Source organism: Typopeltis vanoorti, chromosome 23 (assembly GCF_054136105.1).
Source record: "Typopeltis vanoorti isolate ZY-2024b chromosome 23, IOZ_Tvanoo_1.0, whole genome shotgun sequence".
In the NCBI taxonomy this organism is placed as follows: domain Eukaryota; kingdom Metazoa; phylum Arthropoda; class Arachnida; order Uropygi; family Thelyphonidae; genus Typopeltis; species Typopeltis vanoorti.
The window spans coordinates 35,526,465-35,549,546 of NC_143571.1; the positions used below are offsets into that span (position 1 = coordinate 35,526,465).

General features: G+C 37.5%; 1 protein-coding gene across 1 annotated transcript in view; it reads right to left on the bottom strand.

Annotated features, from left to right (window-relative positions):
- LOC150093777 (N-chimaerin-like) overlaps window positions 1-23,082 on the bottom strand; it is a 274,033-nt gene that overhangs the window by 219,621 nt on the left and 31,330 nt on the right. The window contains exon 2 of the mRNA XM_090412511.1: window positions 20,042-20,101. Within this exon, the coding sequence (XP_090268637.1) occupies window positions 20,042-20,063 (22 nt within the window). The 5' untranslated portion in view covers window positions 20,064-20,101. The remainder of the gene's footprint in view (window positions 1-20,041; window positions 20,102-23,082) is intronic.

Sequence of the window (23,082 nt, forward strand, 5' to 3'; positions counted from 1 at the left end):
GCTATCAACCAGATAGTGTGCCGAGGAAAACCCACTCCCTTCACCACTTCCCACAGCCACACATGTTCAACACAGTCAAAAGCTTTAGAGTAGTCTAAGAAACACCACCAGATGGAGTCTGAATTCTTCACATTTTTCCATAATCTGTCCAAGGCAAAGGATCTGATCCCCGGTGCCCCCACTCTTCCCAAAACCTGCCTGCCCCATGGGCATCTCTGCCTCAACTTTGACCTCAATCCTATTTAGCATGATCTTCAATAAAATTTTGCTTGCATGAAATATCAATTCCACAATTCCCGCATGCCCTCCCATGTAGGGGCATGAAAACTGACCTTCTCCAGGCCATGATCCCGTCGTCTCACATATCTCCACAATCACTCCCATCCCCCCCCCATCCCCTGTGACCCCAATTAACACCGCCGGGATTTCACCTGCACCCGGAACCCTATTGCTGTTAAGCTGCTCTTTCAACTTCATACCTAAGTGGAGGAGGTTCCAAATCAAAATTTTCCTGGTGGGAGGGGGCTCCACATTTTCTTTATCCACTCTGCTGTACAGTTCCTCACAGTATTCTGTGAGGAATTGTACAGTTCCTTTTTCCAACATTTTTCTCCACATTTTCTTTATCTCCACTCTGCTGTACAGTTACTCATAGTATTCTGTGAGGAACTGTACAGCAGAGTGGATAAAAATGTGGAGGCCTCCCACCAGGAAAATTTTGATTTGGAACCTCCTCCACTTAGGCATGAACTTAGGTTTGACTGTGCTGAGCATGCGAGGCTGTGAGAAGTGGTGAAGGGAGTGGGTTTTCCTCGGCACACTATCGGGTTGATAGCCGGCTTGTATAGGGAGCAGGAGGCCATGGTAATAACAGGTGATGGATTGACTGACTGGCTTCAAGTTGGAAAAGGAGTTGGGCAGGGATGTTTGCTTGTTTAGTGTGTGTGTGTGTGTGCGGGGGACATCATGCGTGGGGCATTGGATGAGCTCAGGATGGGAATTGGGATAGGAGGTAGATTGATTAGTAATCTGGGGTATGCTGCTGATACAGTACTTCTTTCTAATGACATGGAAGAACTAGGACTAATTCTTGACAGGATTAACAAGATCAGTGATAACAGAGGACTTCAACTCAATCCTAGCAAAACAAAGATTATGGTTCTCAGGGGAAACACAGAGAAGCTCTTGAGAAACCAGTGTACCTTAATGGAAAAAGAATTGAGGAAGTCAGCAAGTTTGAGTACCTGGGATCCATTATTAATGTGAAGAATTGCTGTTCAGAAGACATCAGAAAAAGGTTAGGAATGGCTAAAACAACAGTCAGAGACCTGCCTAAAATCTATGGGAACAAAGTTGAGGATTTTAGATACAGTTGTTTTTCTAACAGTGACTTATGGATGTGAGACTTGGAACCTAAAGTTTTCAGATAAGAAATGGATATTTGCTTTTGAGATGTGGTGTTACAGAAGGCTGTTGACAATATCATATACTGAAAGGCATATAAATGAATCGGTGTTAGAAAAGATTAGTAGAACTTTAAGGCTCCTTAAGGATGTTGACAGAAGAAAGTTAAAATATCTTGGACATATAGAAAGGAAGGAAGGGGGAGGGCTTCTCAGAACAGTAATAAAAGGTAAAGTTCCTGGAAAAAGAGGCAGGGTAGACCATCAATGAGATGGATGGATGGATAGATGCCGTGTGTGTGGAGTGACTGATTTTCAGAAAGCTGATGCCACCAGAAAAGCAAACAACAGGACTACATGGCGAGGCCTGGTGTGGCACATCACCGAGCATCAGAGTGACCATACGGCATCTGTAGATGTCCAGTGAACATAGTAGTAGTACAAACATGGGCCAATACAATCTGGATAGAATCGAGCAATCTTAGAGAGGATTTTGGTGCATCACCCTAAATATGGGAGCAAATATTCCATGGCTGGGTAGATTTGGGTTTTGTATAGAGTTAGCAGCTGTAAAGGGAATGTGAAGTAGTGTCTTATGCAAAAAAGCACACCACGTTTTTTGGCAGCTGGAGAAGCTATAGTCAAAATATGGTTGTGCCAGGAAAGATCAGAATGGCAGGTCAGTCCAAGAAGAAAAATCTGATTGTGTTTGGATATCTCAGTATTACCGAAGGTAAGGGAGAGGTATGAAAGCTCTTTCTTTTGAGAGATCAGATAGGGCTGAGCTTTGGTGGCATTGAAGTTTACAAGGTTGGCATTGCCCCACTGGGATATAGTGAGGAGATCTGAGTTCAGGTCCCTGGTCATGGTAGATCTTGAGGATTCTAATACTTGAACACTACAAGCTAACATAATGTGATAACAAAATATAAGTAGTTAATAAAACATCTTTTGATTAAATTGTTTTTTGTTGTTAATACTGTTAAAAATTAAGTCATGAATTGAGCACTACAAGATCTGTCAACTGATTATAAAAGGGAAGATAAATGGAAGAAGAGGACAAGGAAGACGAAGAAAATCTTGGCTGGCAGACATCAGACAGTGGACTGGTATGAACTCTGAGAGACTGCTCAGAGTAGCTGAGAATCGCTCAAAATTTGCCAAGGTGGTCATCGACCTCCGATAGGAGATGGCACTCAAAGAAGAAGATTTTGTCAAATGAAAAGGAGGAATGCAGTTTTGTCATCAGCAATGCTATGAGAGCAAGTCATTTATATACAAAAGGAAAAGAGTGGGTGAAAGAAAAGAACCCTGGGGTACTCCTGCATTGGTGGGGAATACATATAATATATATATATATATATATATATATATATTTTTTTTTTTAATATCAACACCACATGAGAGGTCTCAAGACCTATAACACAAAAAGAATGATGTGTGGGCATTAACAGAATCTCTGTTAATGTGTTTCTGGAAGATCTGAAGGTAGCATGAATTGAGGAAAATAGTATGAGAAGACTGTTCCAAAGGACAGAGGTATATGGAATAAAAGAATAGAATTAGAAGTTTTTCGAGAGAGAAGTTTTTTTTTTTTTTTGAGAGTTTTTTTTTGTAGAAGATATTTTTCAACTGCAGATATACTAAAAAATTTTATGCTTCCTTTCATGTTAGAATGTTGGAAAAATTTATAGAACAGGGAATGCAATAGGAGTGTCCAGACCCATTCCAATCCAAGTATGGCCTCAATAGTATCCCGTGCAAGCTGTTATACTCGAAAACCTCCCCCCTTCCCCAAGCACAGCCTGGTAGTGTAAGAAGTAGCATGATTATTTTTTGCCAGTTGATTCAGCTTTCGAAAGTGTTACCAATAGGTTCGGCCCCATGTAGCACCTGGTGAGCAGCCTGCAAAAACTACTTTACTACCATCCCACTCAAATGGATTAATGCTGAATCCCTAGTTTGTTTTTTGAAGTGTAGAGAATATGCCCAGCAAGGCCACAGCTAAATTGATGTAAGAAGAAAGGGAAGCATAGAAAAAAATAATTCAACCATTCCAACCTGAATTGTTCAGTAATACTCAGCTATAAGCCAGGTCTTAATCATGTCTATGCAAAGATAGCTTTTAAGGAAGATTACTTAGATGTGCTCCATTAAATATTAGGTTTAGATACTAGTTGTATAATATTTAGTGAAATTGAAAATTAAATTCAACCTCTGCAATACTTGTTGTATCGGATGCTTAATTAAATAGAATCAAAGACAATCTGTGTTAAAGAAAATTATTAATTAGATAAATAAATTCAAGACATCCATTTAAATATATATATATATATATACACACACATAAATATTAAATTTTTTAATATTTATGTATAAATATTAAAAAACTAGTTTAATAATGAAAATTTCAACAACAATAAGGGGAAAAAATAGAGCTGAAAAGAAATGGATAAATCATGTTATTTCAGTCTTATTCTTCAAGGTTGAAGTAACCATATTATGCAACACAAGGAAAAAAGATACGTCTTAAATAGGAAGCAGTATCAAGCAGAGTTATATGGATAGGTTTGAAAATGAGAAAATGAATAAAACAACTTATTTATTATTTATTTACATATGACACCAGTGAAGTGCTAGTATGAAAGAAAGAAAGAGAGATCTTTTAGGTAACTAGAAAGAAAAAAGAATAGTGAATTCCTATTGCAGATGTAAATAGTAGAGACAGAAATGAATTCCAACCAATAGAAATGTTTTAGGAAAATCAGGGAAATGAGCAATGCTAATAAATAGCAAGCAATGAAGCTATCTTCTGAGGACATGGGCTTATAAAAATAATCATAATTTAAAATTCTGACTATTTTTACGTATTGTTTATGTTAGAATGTTTATTAGTTTTAGTTTCATAACACGCATTGTTGGCACTTGCGATGTGCCTGTTATTGAAATTGTTTTTTGTCAAAAATAATATGTAAAGCAGTTAAAAATTTATGTACTTACCTGATTTGAATAGTTGTGTTACTTTAAACAAATTTATTGTAATTTAAAATATTAAGTTGTGTTTTATGAAGACATTCACTTGTCGCTAATGGAGACAAAGTGTCAGCCATTATACCTAGTTTCTTGCTTGCCACTTTCATGGAGTGTGCATGCTCGCCGAGAAGTTTGATGTGTGATTGACAGCTGACAGAAAGCGTTCAGTATCGAAGCAACGGGAGAAAAACAAGACAGCGTTCGGAAGGAAATAAGAACACAAGCCAGCAGACATTTAGATTCAGTGGAATTTAAGTTTTTTTTATGTGACAGTCAGAAGAAAATTAATAGTATATTCTGAAAAGGGAATCGTGGAACTATGAAGTTTTAATGTGGAATAAATATTGATAAATAAAGGAGAATATTGCTATAGATTGTTTTAAAAGGAACATTTGAGAAAACGCTAATTGGAAAATTTATAGTAGATTCCGAAAAGGGAATCGTAGAACTGTAAGTGTTTTCAAATGGAAGAGACTGTCAATAAGCATTAGTGAATAAAAAAAGAAATTGCTATTTACGTTCTAAAGGAATTCAAGAAAACTCTGATTAGGAAATTTTGTCTGTCTTAAGGACACCGGATCTAACTGTTATTTCTACTAAAAAGAAGACAGAATTAAGTCAGGAAGATTTAATGTGTGCTACATGAGTGATAAGAAAGGATCCTGTGAAAATGAAGAATAAAGTCATATATCTTCGGAAAAGAGCCTTGACAGAGAGAGAAACTGGCTATGAACATTTTGTCATTGCGAAAACGAAGTGTTTAGTCTAGTCTATAGTGTAAGTTTATTTTTAAAAGGCCTTGGATCCAATTAATTTGTAGTTAGTTATGTAATATTTGTTTGAAGTGTATATATATTGTTTTTGTTATATTAAATATATTTATTTTGTATTTTGGTCTTGAGTCAGTGATTTATTTGGATTCTGAAAGAAAAAAATAAGGTCATTGCACCAATCGGAGTGAACCCTTGTGCATATAATATATAGGTACACTCTGATATAAATTAAAAATAATTGTTGAACAGAGATCATTTCTATATACAGGATTAAATTAATAAAAATCCTATATTTAAATAATGGCACAGCCAGTAGGATTAATATTATGATAATATCCTCTATATAAACATCTAAATATAATAATCTTCTATTTATTAACAGACTAATCATAAATGTTCCACATTAAAAATTCATACAAATTCACATGGATAGAGAAGATATATGCAAAACAAGAAGTTTTGTTGATTATATTATTATATTATATTGTTGATAGCATATTTTCAAAATTGCTGCAGGATGCAAAACAGTGAAAATGTTATGAAAGAAAATGAAATCAAATGACTTTCAGATGTGAACTACTTATGCAAATCCAGAAATACTATTAGCTTAAAGTGAATAAGTTTGAAATCAGAAATCAAACCTTACAGTGTGAGCAGCAAATTCTGAAGAAAACACTGAGTGACTTGTGCAAGAAAGCATGTTAACATAAGCACTGTGGATGAGGTAAGGTTTTTATTATTATTATTATATATCATCATCAGTGGTCCTAACAGGCACTTAAGCACCCTCAACCTTTCCAACTATTCTTGGATTGCAACCGCAACTGTAACTCAAGGATAAGGTGCTATGCCTCCCGGTGTGTCCTATGTCTGTAGATGAGTATGTTCACAGGGGCTGGTTTGCCTGTTCTGGAAGATGAAAAACAAAAGTATCCAGATGAAAAAATCTCCTACCTCCATATAAGACCGGCTAAACTCACCTTTAGTCAAAAGAGACCGTGTAAAGGTTCTTCATGTCACTGATAGGAATCGAACCCAGGTCTTAGTGACACAAAAGCCTTTGTCTATATCAATTGGGCTACAGAAGTTCTATTATTATTATATATACTGTATATATGTATACACTGTATACACTATGATAATGTTGGATTTTTCTAAGGCATTTGATAAGATACCACACGATAGGCTGTTGCGTAAACTGGAGAATATGGGATTGGAACATAATCTATTGATTTGGATCAGGGGATGGTTAACAGACAGATATCAAAAAGTGGTATACAGTGGGTGTGAATCTGCCAGATTTAAGGTAAAACCAGTGGTGTACCTCACTGGTTCAGTCCTTGGGCAATTATTGTTCAATCTATACATTAATGACTTCAAGCAGGGTCCATCATCAGATTTGCAATTGTTTGCTGAAACGAACCTTGACATGTAACAATAAGAAAGTAATTTTACCTCTTTATAAGGCTTTGATAAGACCACACTTGGATTACTGTGCACAGATTTGGTCTCCCAGGTTTCAAGGGGATAAAGAAGCTGTGGAAAGGGTGCAAAGAAGAGTTACAAAGATTATATCCGGATTATGGGATTTAGATTATGAGGACAGATTGAGACACATGTGGATTACAGATTCTGGTTAACAGGAGAAAGAGGGGTGATATGATAGAGGTCTATAAACTTTTGAATGGGTGTTATAACATTTCAAATGATGAAATTTTTCGTTATATGGAAGGGGGAGAGAACATGGGGGCATCCATGGAAGTTAAGGTTGTTCTCAGTCAAGAAAGGGGTAAGAGATAGGTTTTTCTCTAAGAGAGCAGTGAGTGAGTGGAATAATTTGCCCTTAGGGGTAGTGAGTGCAGCTAGTGTAAATGAATTTAAGGGAAGGTATGATAGCTGGGTTGGGTAATTTACAGCCTCCCTCGATGAGTTCTTGACTCCCTGGAGGTCTCAGAAAATAATAATAATATGCATACACACACACACAAACACATGTATATATATGTATGTACACACACACACACATATATAGATATACACACACACACACACATATATATATACATACACACATGTATATGTTTTACATTGTCGGAAAACCCTGCTCAAGAGATCAAACATGAAACAATATAAGCTGCTTCCAGCCTCCAATACGTGGGATTGTGGTTTCACACCAAGGCAATGAAAGTCATCTCAAATCTAAAGACATTCAAATCTAAAGAAATATTCATCAAACATCCATGTCTATAGTGATACGAGGTAAGTTGAGCAAGTCGATGAATAAGCTACTCTAAATTTGTGCTCCCCATTTTATCGTTTTTGTGAGTGTTTTTCATCAAAATTAATCATCAAACGGAAACCTTAACAGCGGATACTGAGGAGCGGAATACTTCTGCACAACCTGTAAGTACTTATAGTGCATTAAATCAGCTATCTTTCCAATTCTAAATCAGCCCCTTGTCCCTGTAAGCGCTCACTATGCCTATTGTTGTACGCAGCAAAGATGGTGGCAACAAAAGACAACACCGAACGAGCACCCTGTGTCTCACCAGCACAGTGCCGTCAATCACCGCCGACAAACCTATTACGTGCCGCAGCTGCAAAACTGGTTTCATAGATAGAAAAAAGGGGATATTCTGCAAGTTCTGTTGCCACTGGCTACAGACCTCCTGTGCCAAAATAGACGAATCTGCATAAAAGCTACTTATCGAACTTAACCAGCCGTTCTTCTGTTAGCTATGCCTCCCTTCAGTAAAATAACTTCTGAATATAGGTAAACGTATTGAAAACCTCAAACAGCACATCGATGCTTTAAACACAACCAACCAATCTCAGCTCTTTAATTTCCTCTCCTTAAAAATTGACTTTCTCCAATCTTTTACCTCCAAAATACGTGCAGTGGAAGTTAAGCTCAAACAAATTGACGACCAGTGCAACGCAAGCTCAACTTTGCCCATGAATGAACTCTGTGATCTAATCGCATCAACAGTAAACAACTTGATGGAGGCCAAAAACAAAAAACATTCAATGCTGTCATTTTGAACTTTCTGATAGAAAACAGAAAATCATTAAAAGAGGATATCAACAAACTAACTGAAGAATGCAACATTAATTCTAAGAATATCGTCAGGTACCATCATTTCGGACCTATAAATAAAAGAAAGGACGGAACAAACTTTCCATGCCCAGGAAAAGTGACTTGCAACACGCCAACAAGCACATCAAAACTAATAACAGCGATCGACAACAAGTTCAAAGACACTTATCCCCAATCGCACACACATGCTCGACCAGATTTATCATTTCCACAAAGGAAACAAAGACGCCAGTTTTGAAGACAACACAAAGAAAAAAGGCAAAATGGTGACAACAGTTGAATCATAGACTACAGACAAATTAAACTGGTGCAAAAACCAAGTGATGCCACTAGCAGCCACCATGGAGACCAGCATGCAGACACTGCATAGGAAATGTGCAAGACCCTTGCGGTCAAACATATCACTCACAAAACCCTACATATCCACTTCACCAACATCCATGGCCTAAACTCCAACCATAATAGTGTCTGCTACCACCTTCAGTCTACCAAACCCCACCTACTCTTTCTGGCAGAAACTCATATCTCACCTTTCCCCAGCACTATTTATCTCCAACCTTCTAAACTACTCACTCTTTAACAACTTTTATCCCAAGGGTGGTGTCTATGCATACATCTGTTCTGACATACCTTGCCAGAGAGCACCCAACTTTAACCTTCTTTGGTTGAAAATATCCCTTCCCCCACTCAGTCAAATTCATTTGCTGTCTCTATTGCTCTCCCCAACACGACCAACCACTGTGTGCTCTTTAATTTCCTCTCCTTAAAAACTGACTTTCTCCAATCCCACTTTCCCAACAGCGAAATTATCCTCCTAGGGGATTTTGATGTCCACAACATTAGCTGACTTTCCTTCTCCAGTTGTACAGATCTTGCAGGTAGAGATGCTGAAATATTTGCCATCACTAATGACCTTACATAACTTGTTGAGATGCAAACCAGAATACCAGATAACCCAAACCACTCCCCAAACATCCCAGATCTCTTCCTCATCAATGACCCCTCCAAATACACAGTGAAAGTATTGAGCCCCCTGGGTAATTCTGACCACAATCTAGTGCTCATCTCCTCCCCCATGCAACAACGCTTACTCAGACACTCTTATACAAGAGTAGTTTGGCATTATAGCAGTGCCAAGTGGGACAGCCTTCGTAACTTCTATGCCACATTCCTATGGCTGGACTATTGCTTCCAGCCTTCCAACCCAAACATATGTACCAAACTTATTACCAAAGCAATCCTCACCGGCATGGAAACATACATTCGACACAGTACTCTGAACTGCCCTTCCCTAACTAAACCCTGGTTCTCCAAAAGATGTGCCAAGGCTGTACAGATGAAACACCAGACATACCATAACTGGCTGAAATCAAGGACCTCATCCTCCTTATACTGAAGCCCAAAATAGATGAAAAAAAAAAAAAAAAAAAAAATCGATGCTTCCAAAACAGAGTTTGAAAGAGCAAGAAGCAGGAAACAGCAGCCAAGCCTTTTGGTCTCTCGCCAAAGCAACTGGCTGTAACTTCTGCCCAACACTATTCCTGCCCTTATCATACCCAGATGGCTCTATTGCATCATCACCCACAGAAAAAGCCAATCTTCTGGCCTCACACTTTGCTTCCAATGCATGCATAACTGAAGACCCCCCAACCATTCCAGATACCCAAAATACAATGCCCCTATATCCTTTTGCCAGGATGAGATCAGAAAAACACTGTCCAAATTAGACACAAAAAAGTCTCCTTCATTCAGCCCATACCGAAGAAGGGTGACAAGTCACTGCCATCCAACTACTGCCCCATCTCGCTTACCTTACTCCTGTCAAAAGTAACTGAAAAATCATCAATTCCCAACTCCTACACTACCTTGAAGACACTCATCCAATAAACGACTGTCAGTATGGATTCTGTCACTGCCGATCAACAGGAGATTTGCTCACATATGTCATCCATCTCTGGACAAATGCCATGGAGAAGTTTGGCGAATCTCAAGTGGTTGCACTTGATATCTCCAAAGCCTTTGACCGGGTCTGGCATAAAGGCTTACTAAGCAAACTACCATCATTTGGTCTGACCCAGGACTTCTGTAGTTGAATTGTCAGTTTTCTCTCTGGACACACACACAGTGCGCGTGTGTGTGATGATGGTGGCTGGCTCCCTATCCTCTCACCATTCAATTAATGCTGGGGGGTTCCACAAGGTTCTGCCCTCTCACCAGTTGACCTCCAACCCAATACACAGTATTGCAGATGACAGCACACTATGCTCCTCTTTCAATAAATAAACCTTACCCTACACAACTCATCTCAATCCACAGAACATCAACCACCACCACCCTCAATTCCGATCTCCAAGCCATCCTACAATGGGGTTCGGATAACCTCATCAATTTCAATGCTAAAAAAACCCAGTTCTGTCCTATTTCCCATTAAAAAGAACCATTTTTTCCCAGTATCCTTTTTGATGATACCCAAATTTCCAGACAGTTTGAGATCTCTCTCTTCTTGGAATTACTCTCACATCAAACCTCTCCTGGCATAAACATGTCACAACCATTGCATCCTCAGCTTCAAAAAAACTAGGATTTCTCTTTCGCTCAAGACGTTACTTCACCCTTAAACAGCTGTTAACATTATACAAATCACAAATCCACCCAGGTATTGAATATTGCTCCCACATATGGGTGGGGTCCCTAAAAGCTCTCTCAAAATGCTTGACTCAATACAGAGGAGAGTAATTAGACTTATTAATGACCCATCTCGTACCAACTCTCTCCCCTCACTTTTGTAAAGTGAGGGGAGAGAGTTGTACACTTTTGTTTTGAAAAGTGTACTACAAATATTTCTGTGGGAAATGCTCATCTGAAATAACATCAATAATTCCTCCACTCAGTACTAAGCTTGTTGGAACATGTGCAGCTGCTGCTCAACATCCCTTTACAGTACACCTAGAAACAAAGTTTCTAGGTATACTGTAAAGAACAAGTTTCTTGTCTTCCTCTTTCATCCTTGCAACTGCTGCACTGTGGAACAGTCTCCCATCTGCTGTGTTTCCCAAGGAATACAATTTACAGTCATTTAAATCAAACATAAACAAGTTCCTCCTTTCCCAATCCATACATGGTACTAATGTACTATAGGTTGATTAACCAACCTTGTGTATGAACACAACATAAAAATGTAGGTTCCAAAAGTTTCCAACCTGACATGCATAATTCACACCAATTTTAAAACAGTGTGTGACAGATAGCACCATCTATGGGAGAGCTTAGTGTACCAGTTTCAACTCTCTACCTGCACCATTCAGCTGGAAGCACTTGTTTGACTAACACATAGTACACTAAGTCGCTGTAATGTTAAAAATTGAGTACAGTGCTGTGATAAAGTTTTTTTTACCAAATAAGGGCTATAAAAAAAATGGTGTTTATGGGGAGGCTTCTCCATATTCCACCATAAAATAATGGGCTAAACAGTTTCTCCTACCAAGAGAGAGACCATCAAAGATGATCCTCATGGCGGTCATTCTGTGGAAGTGATGACTTCCACGTCTCTCTTGTTGAGGAGGAACTGCTCAATGACAGATGGTTGAAGCTCAAAGAAATCTCAGCAAGGTTGGGGCTTTCTATAACAACTGTCTTTTGCATCATTCATGAGAAGCTTCACATAAGAAGAGGTAGTACATGAAGGTCAGTGCTAGGTGGGTGCCCTGACTTCTCTCTTCAATTCAGAAGGAGCATTGTGTGACCTGTTCCTGCAAGTTTTCAGAGCTTTGCCAAGGAAATCAGAAAGAAGTACTAGAATCCATTGTCACTGGGGATGAAACAATGGTCCTTTATTATGATCCTCTTTCCAAAAGAGAATCCATGGAGTGGCACAACCAAGTAAAGCAAAACCAAGAAAAAGCAAGGTCACTCAGTCCACCAAGAGGATCATAGGGATTGCCAGGGAATTCTCTTGATTGACTTCAAGGAAAGGAATACCACTGTGAATGCAGAATATTATGCTTCACTCCTGCACAAACTGTGTGATGTCATAAAAGAGAAGAGAAATACCGAGTCATGGTGTTTGCCTGCTTCACAACAATGCTCCAGTCCATACAGTTGTTGCAAAGGCTGAGGACTGTGGCTTCCAGGAGATTGAGATTGATCACCTGCCTTACAGTTCAGATCTAGTACTCAGTGACTGCTACCTCTTCTCAAAAATGAAGAAAGACCTTCAAGGAAGAAAATTTGCAGATGACAATGAGGTGAAAGATGCAATTTTAGGCCATTTTGCAGACAAAAGTACAGACTATTTTTTTCAACAGCATACAAAAGTTAATTCAAAGATGTGAAAAGTGTGTTGAAGTAAAGGGAGATTATGTTGAAAAGCGACATAGTAGTTTTGTTTCTATCACCTCTAAAAGTTAGTCAGGCCAAAAACTTATGGAACCACCCTTGTAAACTATTGATTGTAGGGCTGCATATGGTGTTATTAAAGTTTGACAGTGTCTACATAATATAATTCAGAAAGCTTGATCAGAAGGGTGAATTCCAGATAATTGAAGTAGTACTCTCATTATACCAAGTTATAAAAAAAAGGAAAAAACTGAATATGAGAATTACAGGAGAATTTTCCTATTGAGCATTCCAGAAAAGAAAAGGTCATCATGAAAAATTGCTAAAAGGAAAAGTAGCAGGGGAAAATGCTAGGTTTCGACTAAATAGAGATTTCGAAGACCAGATTTTTCTTTATAACCAACAGTTAAGAAATATAAAGCAGAAATTTAAGATTTGTTAACAGTTAAGAATGTAGTAGGAAACATATGATATCCAGGTTCTTTTTATTGCATATAGCAAGTATGGAAGGGTCTGCCAATAGATGTTGTAAGTGCATTCCCCTCCTTTGGCGAGTCCTCGATTTCCTGGAAAAGCCTATCTAATAGTATAAAAGTGTACTATCTAATATTAGGAAGAGCCTATTTAATAGTGTACTACTTTCTCTATATAATAGGCTCTTCTATGAAAAGTAGGTCCAGGATAAAAAAAAACTATTTATTTATATACCAATAATAAATTTAATTACACACACACACACACACACAAATATGGAAATAGATAAGTATGATGGGATGATACTTATATGATAGGAGCCAATAAGAAAAATATATGGAACAAGGAAGGAATCAGCTAAAACATCAAGCTAGAAGAAAACAAAACATTCAAATTGGTTTTGACAAACCAGATATTTGAAGTAAGAAAGAGACCCAGAGGAAGTTTTAGTAGTCGCGGCTCCCTAAGTATCCTAAAATATTTTTGTTGCTCCCTAGTTTGTAGTAACATAATAATAATAATAATAATAATAATTGAACTTTAAAAAAAAAAAAAAATATAGCAGTTTTACTTACTAATTATAATGACAGAAAAGAAAAAAAAAAAAATCAGAAAACAGAAATTGACTTTACTTAAACATTACTGTAGAAACTTAATTGTATTTATATTTAGGAAAACAAATAATTCTTTGTTTTCTCATTTTATAAGGGAGTAAATTTTAAGAAATAACAAATCAGAATTGCAGCATTGAAAGTTTTGAAAAGTAATTGCACTCAAGTAGCACTTAACAACGTCAAGTTCTGTGCATTTGTAACTAGTATTGTTTAAAAGATAATTATCATCAAGCACGTCAAAAGGAAGCATCCATTGCTGAAGAATGGCTTCTTATTGCACCACGATAATGCAAGGCCACATATTGCTGGTTGTGCAGTGGACGTTTTGCAGAAGAACAACACAGATATCCTACCACACTCTCCATACAGTCCTGATCTCGCACTCTGCGATTTCTGGCTGTTTCCTCAGCTCAAGAAACCACTAAGAGGCCATCATTTCGAAAGCAACAAAGCATGTGTAAAAGCTGCGGAGGCAGTTGTGAAAGAACTCTCAAAAAACGGACTTTCACATGTGTTTAAGAAGTGGACACAACGTTGGGACAAATGCATCACGTCTCACGGTAGTTACTTCGAAAAAGACCATGTAAATGATGACGATTAAAGGTAATCTGTTTTCTGTATAAATATAGTCTTATTACTTATTGAACAGCCTACGTATACATATATATATATATATATATACGTAGGCTGTTCAATATGAGAATTCATTTTTACTCGGTTGGAATATTATGAAAAAGCTTTAATGACTGTTACCGAGAGATAAAAAGATGACAAGATATATTTAAAAAGATACTACTAGTTTACTAGTTTCGTTGAATAGATCAACATCCTCAGGTATCACAATCAAAGAAGTATATAAAAAATTACAGAGACTTAAAATTGTAATAACAGAACAAGTATAAAAAGACAGTAGCGTGTTTGAAAAACAAATGCGAGTATGAGTTCCAAACAAACGTATACTACGTGCTGTCGCGAGTGCGCCAGTACTGAACAGTAGCAACGTGTGCATCAGAGAGATTGTAACTCAGGCTGTTGTTGATATGAGAGGAATCTAGAGAAATTTCACTGGATTCAACAATCTTTCTTTCGAGTTCATCGTAGCACACATGGATGTTAGAAGTTTGAGTCCAGTTTACAATGTGTTGGCGGCCTTCGTCTGAGTTAGCTGAAAAGAGAACGCGGCTAGAGAGAGCGCTAGCTCTAGTCCTGTTATAGGAGATATCTCTACGGTGTTCATCCAAACGTAGAAGGATGGATTTAGCAGTCTGCCCATAGTATGGCTTTCCACAATCACACAAAATCTTGTAGACTCCTAGAAATTGAGTAGGAAGATGTTTCTGTTTATGTTTGCTAAGTAATGAACGAAGTTTTGGAAGCATAGTGAAGCAAGTTTTGAAGTTAAATTTCTTGAGAATCTTGGCCAGTTTTGGTGAAAGAGAGCTGATGTAAGGCAAGGAGATGAAGGCTCTTGGGGAAGAGGGATCTTCAGAAGTAGTTGAGTGCCTGGGGAAAGAAATTTGTCAATTTTCTTTGGAGAGAAACCATTGTTAATAAAAGTTTTTTTAAGAAAAAGGAGTTCATTTTCAATTTCTGTTTCTTCTGTAAGTAATGATTTGGCTCAGTGAGCTAAGGTGGAAATAATACCACATTTTTGTGGGGGATAGTGATGGGAGGAAGCATGAAGTATCTATCGGTATGAGATTTAGAAATTTTTAGAAAGCCTACTCATACTGATAGATACCTTCATGCTTCCTCCCATCACTATTCCCCACAAAAATGTGGTATTATTTCCACCTAGATTCCTCTCATATCAACAACAGCCTGAGTTACAATCTCTCTGACGCACACGTTGCTTCTGTTCAGTACTGGCGCACTCGCGACAGCACGTAGTATACGTTTGTTTGGAACTCATACTCACATTTGTTTTTCAAACATGCTATTGTCTTTTTATACTTGTTCTGTTATTACAATTTTAAGTCTCTGTAATTTTTTATATACTTCTTTGATTGTGATACATGAGGATGTTGATCTATTCAACGAAACTAGTAGTATCTTTTTATCTCTCGGTAACAGTCATTAAAGCTTTTTCACACACACACACACATACACATCAGAACCATTTATCATTCATTTTTCTCTTGGCTCATGATCATCATCGAATTCCTGATATGCACCCTCAGGGAGTGTACAAGATACTGTGATAGCTTTTCTTTCCTCTAATCTTTCCTCTCCCATTCTGTTCAAGCAATTATATCTGAGATTAACTTTGCAAACACATTCCTGAACATTAAAATTCTCAAATTTTTTCCTATCTTCATTTTTTATATGATACTGCCAGGAGAGTTTGCAACTGCAAGGGACCTGGTAGGCCTAGGGGAAAGTGGCTGGTGTTTGGTGAAGTGGATAAAGGATGTCAAATTTTTATGTGGTCTGCAAGTGGTTGTAAGGTATATTTGTTTAAGATTTGTGTTAATTTTTTGGATATGCCCCAGATATATGTAATGGTGATAGATTTTATGCAGTCTCTGCTCTGAGGGATAGAAGAGCGTTGTGGTTACAGGATTTTAATATTTTGTGGATTTTGTGGGGTTGTAGTCATGGACTAAGCAAGTGTTAAGAATATGGTCAAGTTCGGTAGTTGGGCACTGCTATCAGAACTGATTATAGAGGGTTTTCATAATCGCATATTGTTGGGAGTGGGGGGGGGGGGATGTGACTGCTGGTGGATGATGTATCTACTAGTATGTGTGGGTTTTCTGTAAACAGAGAATGTTGGGATCCATAAGGCTGGCATGTAATCAGAGTGTCTAGTAAGGGGAGACTGTTGATGTTTACCTTTTCTAAGGTAAAATGGATCATGGGATTTTGATTGTTCAGATGTGTTAAGAATTACCATTATCCATGAAGATTCCATTGTATGCAAGGCCTGTCAATATGGTAAGCTGAAACTGAAGATTTCTAGACAACTGAATAGATTAGCCTTTTTAAAACATTACCAGTATATTAGCATCATTCTGAACTGTGTAAATTGAAACACCAGTTCACTTCACCAAAGGCTCTCTGCATATATAGGTGCACTATATCCCTTCCAAAATCTTGAATGTTTAAGCAGCCAAAGAGTTTGAAAAATAAGATGTCAGCTATATAAAAACTCAGATTCCAAGCCTCAACAACCCCATAACACCGTCATTAACTTATTGTCTGTCACTCTGAAGCCAGAAGCAATCAGTGCACTCATAGCCACAATTAAGCACTAGCAACCTAAGAAAATTCCTGCAGAAGAAATATCAATATATGTAGAACAAGGTATAGTCAGTGTTCTTACTCATGCAAAACTACCAAAAAGCAAACTCAAAGAAGGAATATGAAGCTCTACAAAAAATTAAAAACAATAGAATATTAATTACCAAAGAGATAATGGTAATGCCACTATGGTTTTAAACCAAAACTGCACAGGTAAGCTTGCCTCCTTACTTCGAGATTGCTCTACCTACCTTCCTTTAGAATGTGATCCCACAAATACACAGATCAGACCATTTCATAGGCTCCTTAAAAAAGTCACCTCTTAGCCTGTGGAAGTCACCAATAAACTAAAACCATTTAACTCTAGACTCCCCCCTCCACTCTCCAGATATATGGCCTACCAAAAATCCATAAATAAAATATGCCGTTACATCCCATTGTGGATGTCATTAATTCTCCCACATACAAATTAGCCAAACATTTAGCGAACGTGCTCTCTCACGATATACTGGCAACACTCCTTCACATATAAAGAATAGCCCACTTTAAAGCAGTACAGAAAACCTCATATTACAACACCCTTACATAATTGGTCAATTTTTATGCCTGCTCTCTATTTACGAATGTAATGTCCCACTCAAAGACACCTAGATGCTCATCCAAGCCATATTTTCTCCCGATATCTCAGCCATGTTTCAGATCACCATGAACTCTGGCTATTTCATTTGGCAAGGAAAATTCTACAAATAGATACAAGGGGCAGTCATGGGTCCTCCACTTTCTCCACACCTGGCTAACTTCTTCATGGAAACCTTTGAAGAAAAAGCCATAAACTTTGCCCCATATAAATCCACTGTTTGGCTATGCTACGTAGATTATGCTCCTTTTGGCCACATAGCCTGGACACTCTCAACACATCTGAACAATCACCATCACAGAATCCATTTTACCTTAGAAAAGGAAAAGAACAATGGCTTCCCATTTCTAGACATTCTGATTATACACCAGCCTGATGGATCCCTGGCATTTTCTCCATTTACAGAAATCCCACTACTGGTAGATACATCCACCGAGCAGTCACGTCCCCCCCCCTCAACAATATGGGATTATAAAAACCCTATATAACAATGCAAAATTAATCTGATAGCAGTGCCCTAACTACTAAACTTGACCACATCTCAATACTTTCTTAGCCAATGGCTACAACCTCCACAAAATATTAAAATCCTGTAACAGCAACCCCCCCCCCCCACTTTAGAGCAGAGATTACATAAAACTGAAGAATAAAGACCAACAGCAGAAAATAAATATAGTAAAACAAATAAACATCCCTCTATCTCACAAAAGCCATCAGACACAACTTCTGTGCACCTGTGCTTCTACCTCTCTCATCCAGATAGCACCGCTGTTACAGCACCCAAAGATAAAGCTGATTTCCTCTGACTCTTCACAGATGATAAAGGCAAATCACCTGCTTCCATACTAGCATCTGATTACCATATGCCTCCTGAGGTCTTTTGGTAAAAAAAGACAACCTGGATCCTAAAATGTCTTCTGGTCCTGATGGCGTCTCTCCTATTATATTCAAACATTGTGCTTCAGAGCTATCCACTGTCATCTATTGTCTCTTCAAGTCTGCCGTACAACTACTGACCAATTGCCATCACCACAATCCTCTCTAATAATGGCATTATCAATAGCCAACTTCTTCATTACCTAGAAGTTCATTAAGCAGCAACACCAGTATAGATTTTGCTAATCCAGATCTATGGCTGATCTATTAGCCTACATCACCCACTACAGAACAAGTGCCATGGAAAATTTTGGAGAAAATGCGACATTTCCAAGGCATTTGATCACATCTGGCACTGAGGCCTGCTTTGCAAATTACCTTCCTTCGGTCTACTTGCCATCCTTTGTATCTGAATAGTAGCTTTCTCTCTGTTCGTTCTCTGTATGTCATGGTGGATGGCATCCTCTCTTTGAGCTTTGCCACCAATGCAGAAGGGCCTCAGGGCTCCATCTTAACCACTTGCCATTTTTCTCTTAGACATAAATGACCTACTCTCAAACACCGCCAATCCTATCCCCAGCTTTACCAATGATGCCACACTTGATTCATCTTACTCCTTCAACAAACCATGTAGTTCTCAGACATCCCAGCCATCAAGATCATGTGTATATAAAGATCAGTGCTTAAACACTGATCTTTATACTCCATCAGGACAAAGTTAATCTGGTTACTTTCAATACCACCAAAATGCAGTCCTGTCTCATCTCTCACAAAAGGGGATCTCAGTTCACCTTCCCTTATACTCAAGTAATACACCACTAGACAGGATCAGCTCTCCTTGGACTGACATTTATCTCCAGCTTCTCCTGGCACAAACACATCACATCAATAGTTTTCCCAGTCTCTAAAAAAAACTAAGCAATCTTTTCCACTCAAGAAGTTATTTTAAACCCACTGAACTACTAATCCTACAAAAATCTCAAATCTGCCATCCTTAGAATGCTGTTTACATATTTGGAGTGGTGCACCTAAAACCTCCATAAAAATTCTTGATGCTGTCGAGAGGAGAGCAATTCAGATCATAGATGACACTTCCCTTACAGGCTCACTTCACCTGTTATCTCACAGATGCAAAATTTCACTGTTTCTTCACTGCTCCAGTGAATTGGCAAATATCATTCCTCTGCTTGCTATTGGGCCTGTCAAAACAAGAGCAGCAGCTTCCCAATATCTCTTTTAAGTACAACTGCAAACACATCAAATCTGCTTCTTCTCTTCCTCATTTATTCTATCTATCTCTGTCCTCTGGAACAGCCTTTGTCATAACATCTTTCCCAACTTCAACCTCCAACTCTGCAAGATAAATGTCAATATATTTCTTCTTTCTAAACATGCGCCATAGGTACAAATAAGCAGATAAGGATTGCACCTATGGCACATGTTACAAGTTCCTTATCTTTTGTGTGTAGGGGAAAAATAAAAATAAATATTTTCTTTATTCTTTTAATAAGGTACAAAATTTTTATTTAAATAAAAGACATTTACAAAATACTTACAATAAGCATTCCATAAAAACATGTTTTGTTCAGAATATCTGGATCTTGAGTCCTCTCCAACTAAAAAATTAGCAAATAAAATAAACAAACAAATATATATATACATATATATATATAAAAGCTGATCACTAGTGAGATTTGTTAAGAAAAATACAAATGTGAATATACACCAAGACACAAAAGATATCATAAATTTTGATTTTATTCACTGACTGGAAAATTCAAAAAAGGTACATGGTAATCTTCCTTTTCCTCTGTACGTGGTGCTCTACCACTTCTGGTACAGCACCATGTAATTGTATAATTACATGGTGCTGTACCAGAAGTCAGTTCATACACTAACTCATTCAAGGATCTGTTAGTTGAAGGTTTGTTCATTTGAAGGTCCAATAATTGAGCGATTACTATTATATTTATAAACCAAGCATCATCTCAAGAGTACAAGTAGAGAGTGGAAATAGCGATTAAAAAAAAAAAAAAGTTGCCTGCAATTATTATATTTACAGTGGTATCAGCAACTATCTAGTAACTAAAAAAGAACCACATTTGGAAATAAGGGTTATTTCTAATTTAATCCTACATAATTTATGCTACTACCTGCCTCTGCCAATGATAGAGATACAGTAATCTACCACTTATCCAACCATAGTGGAATGCAACTTGCTATTCTGATAAACGAAGGATCAGATAAGTGAAGTATAATTACATGGTGCTTTACCATAAATTGGTTGACACACATGGGTCAGTAACTGAAGGATTGTTTTGAAGGTCAGATAAACAGCAGTTTATTGTATTGCTATTATCCGTACCAATGTGAATAAAACATTCACATCCAAGAAAGCACTTCATTGTTGATATTTCTATATTATCAGTATTTCTGATACATGCAAGTACAGATTAAAAAAAAAAAAATATATATATATATATATATATATTTTTTTTTTTTTTTTTTTTTTAAGAGTCTGCAAAATTATCTTATAATTATTATCAATAAGCACCTATCTATATTGCATTTGTCCATCTAAATTTCTGGAGTGAGAAAACAGAAATTAAATGGCTTTTTTCTTTTTTTTTTTTGCTTCTCCTGTTTTTTTTAAAAGTACAAGTCTAATTAAAGTACATTATAGCACAACATCACCTAAAAATAAAGATGACCTGGCCTAGCTTCATTCTTCTCATCCAACTGCAGCACAGATGACCAAGGCAAATCATCTCTAACTTCACATGCCTCTCGTGTATGTGGAATTACATATGCAGCTGATTCCGAAAAAAGATAAGCGTCTAGCATCAGTCAATATTTCAAAAGAATTTGATAGGATCTGGCATAAAGTGCTTCTGTACTTCCTACACATCTTACAACATCTTGGCATAATTTTTCTAATCGAACTCATGCACAGATGATCTAGCCAAAATTCATCACCAACTTTACCAGGAAACACTGCACGCTACCAGTGGCCTTCCACCAGAAAGACACCAGAAGAATCCTGAGAGGTATTTCCAAAGAACAACAGCCTGCAACTCTTCAAAAAAAAAAAAAAAAACGTCAATAAACTTCTGACACCTCATCTATGCCCCAGACACAGCACTGATATGCATAAGCACATCAGTGACCTATAAAGGGCCTTATAGATCATTTGACTTCTTGTGTACAGGATCAATATAAAAATAAAATAAACGTGATACACATCTGACTGTTAAAGTCCTATTGGTGTGAAACACATCATTACTACATGCAGAATACCTACCTGCATGCTGCTTTATTCAAACTCATGATTTCGCTTCTACATTCTTTAATTTAATGATATGACGACTTAAATGTACTCCATTTCATACTAACAATAGGTGAATCAAATTTTATAGTCAATTTTTCCTGCTTACATGTTTTTTAACGTCTATTTACCCTTATGCTTCTATTAATAAGAGAAGTAGTGAGGAAAAAAGCATACATTATTTTGTAAGAGGAACATAAAAGTCAAAATTCATGTACTTCTATATTTTATATATCTACAATATAATAAATTTAGTTTAATCCTTTATCCAAGTGTGAGCAAACAAAGTTTGCACCTGAAAGTATCTTCAGGACTGGGGTAAGGTGGTACAACACCAGGGCAACTCCTTGCAAAGGTGGAGCAAGCTAACATCACTCCTATCTCGGTATCTCCCATAATGCAAAACACATCTCCTTGTGGATATGTCTAATGTTATGCATTAAGGGAAGGGCCACTAACCAGACTAGTTTCGACCTTTATTGATGTCTCTTCAAGTGGGAGCCAGGCCCAAGTGGAGATACCAGCCAGAAGCATTAGCAAGGTCCTTAATACATAACATTAGACATATTGGCAAGGAGGTGTGTTTTGCATTATGAGAGATACTGAGATAGAAGTGATGTTATCTTGCTCCACCTTTGCCAGGAGTTACCCTGGTGTTGTACCACCTTACCCCAGTCCTGAAGATACTTTCAGGTGCAAACTTTGTTTGCTCACACTTGGATAAAGGATTAAACTAAATTTATTATATTCTAACCAAGTGAAAAATAAACTTTCAATATCTTTCTCTAAATCCAGAGTAATTAATTAACAAGGTGACACACCATTTGGCAACTCCTATAGATAGAGATGACCTTGCTAATGCTTCTGGCTGGTATCTCCACTTGGGCCTGGCTCCCACTGAAGAGACATCAATAAAGGTCGAAACTAGTCTGGGTAGTGGCCCTTCCCTTAATGCATTAAAATTAGACATATCTGCAAGGAGATGTGTTTTGCATTATGGGAGATACTGAGATAGGAGTGATGTTAGCTTGCCCCACCTTTGCAACGAGTTGCCTGGTGTTGTACTACCTTACCCCAGTCCTGAAGATACTTTCAAGCGCAAACTTTGTTTGCTCACACTTGGATAAAGGATTAAACTAAATTTATTACACTGTAGCTTAGCTTTCCTAAATCTGCACTTCTGAATTCTTAATGAACAACAATTTTTCAACCCCCCCCACCCAAACTGGATCCATTCAAATGCAAAACATCTGCTTTATAAAAGTCTTTCCT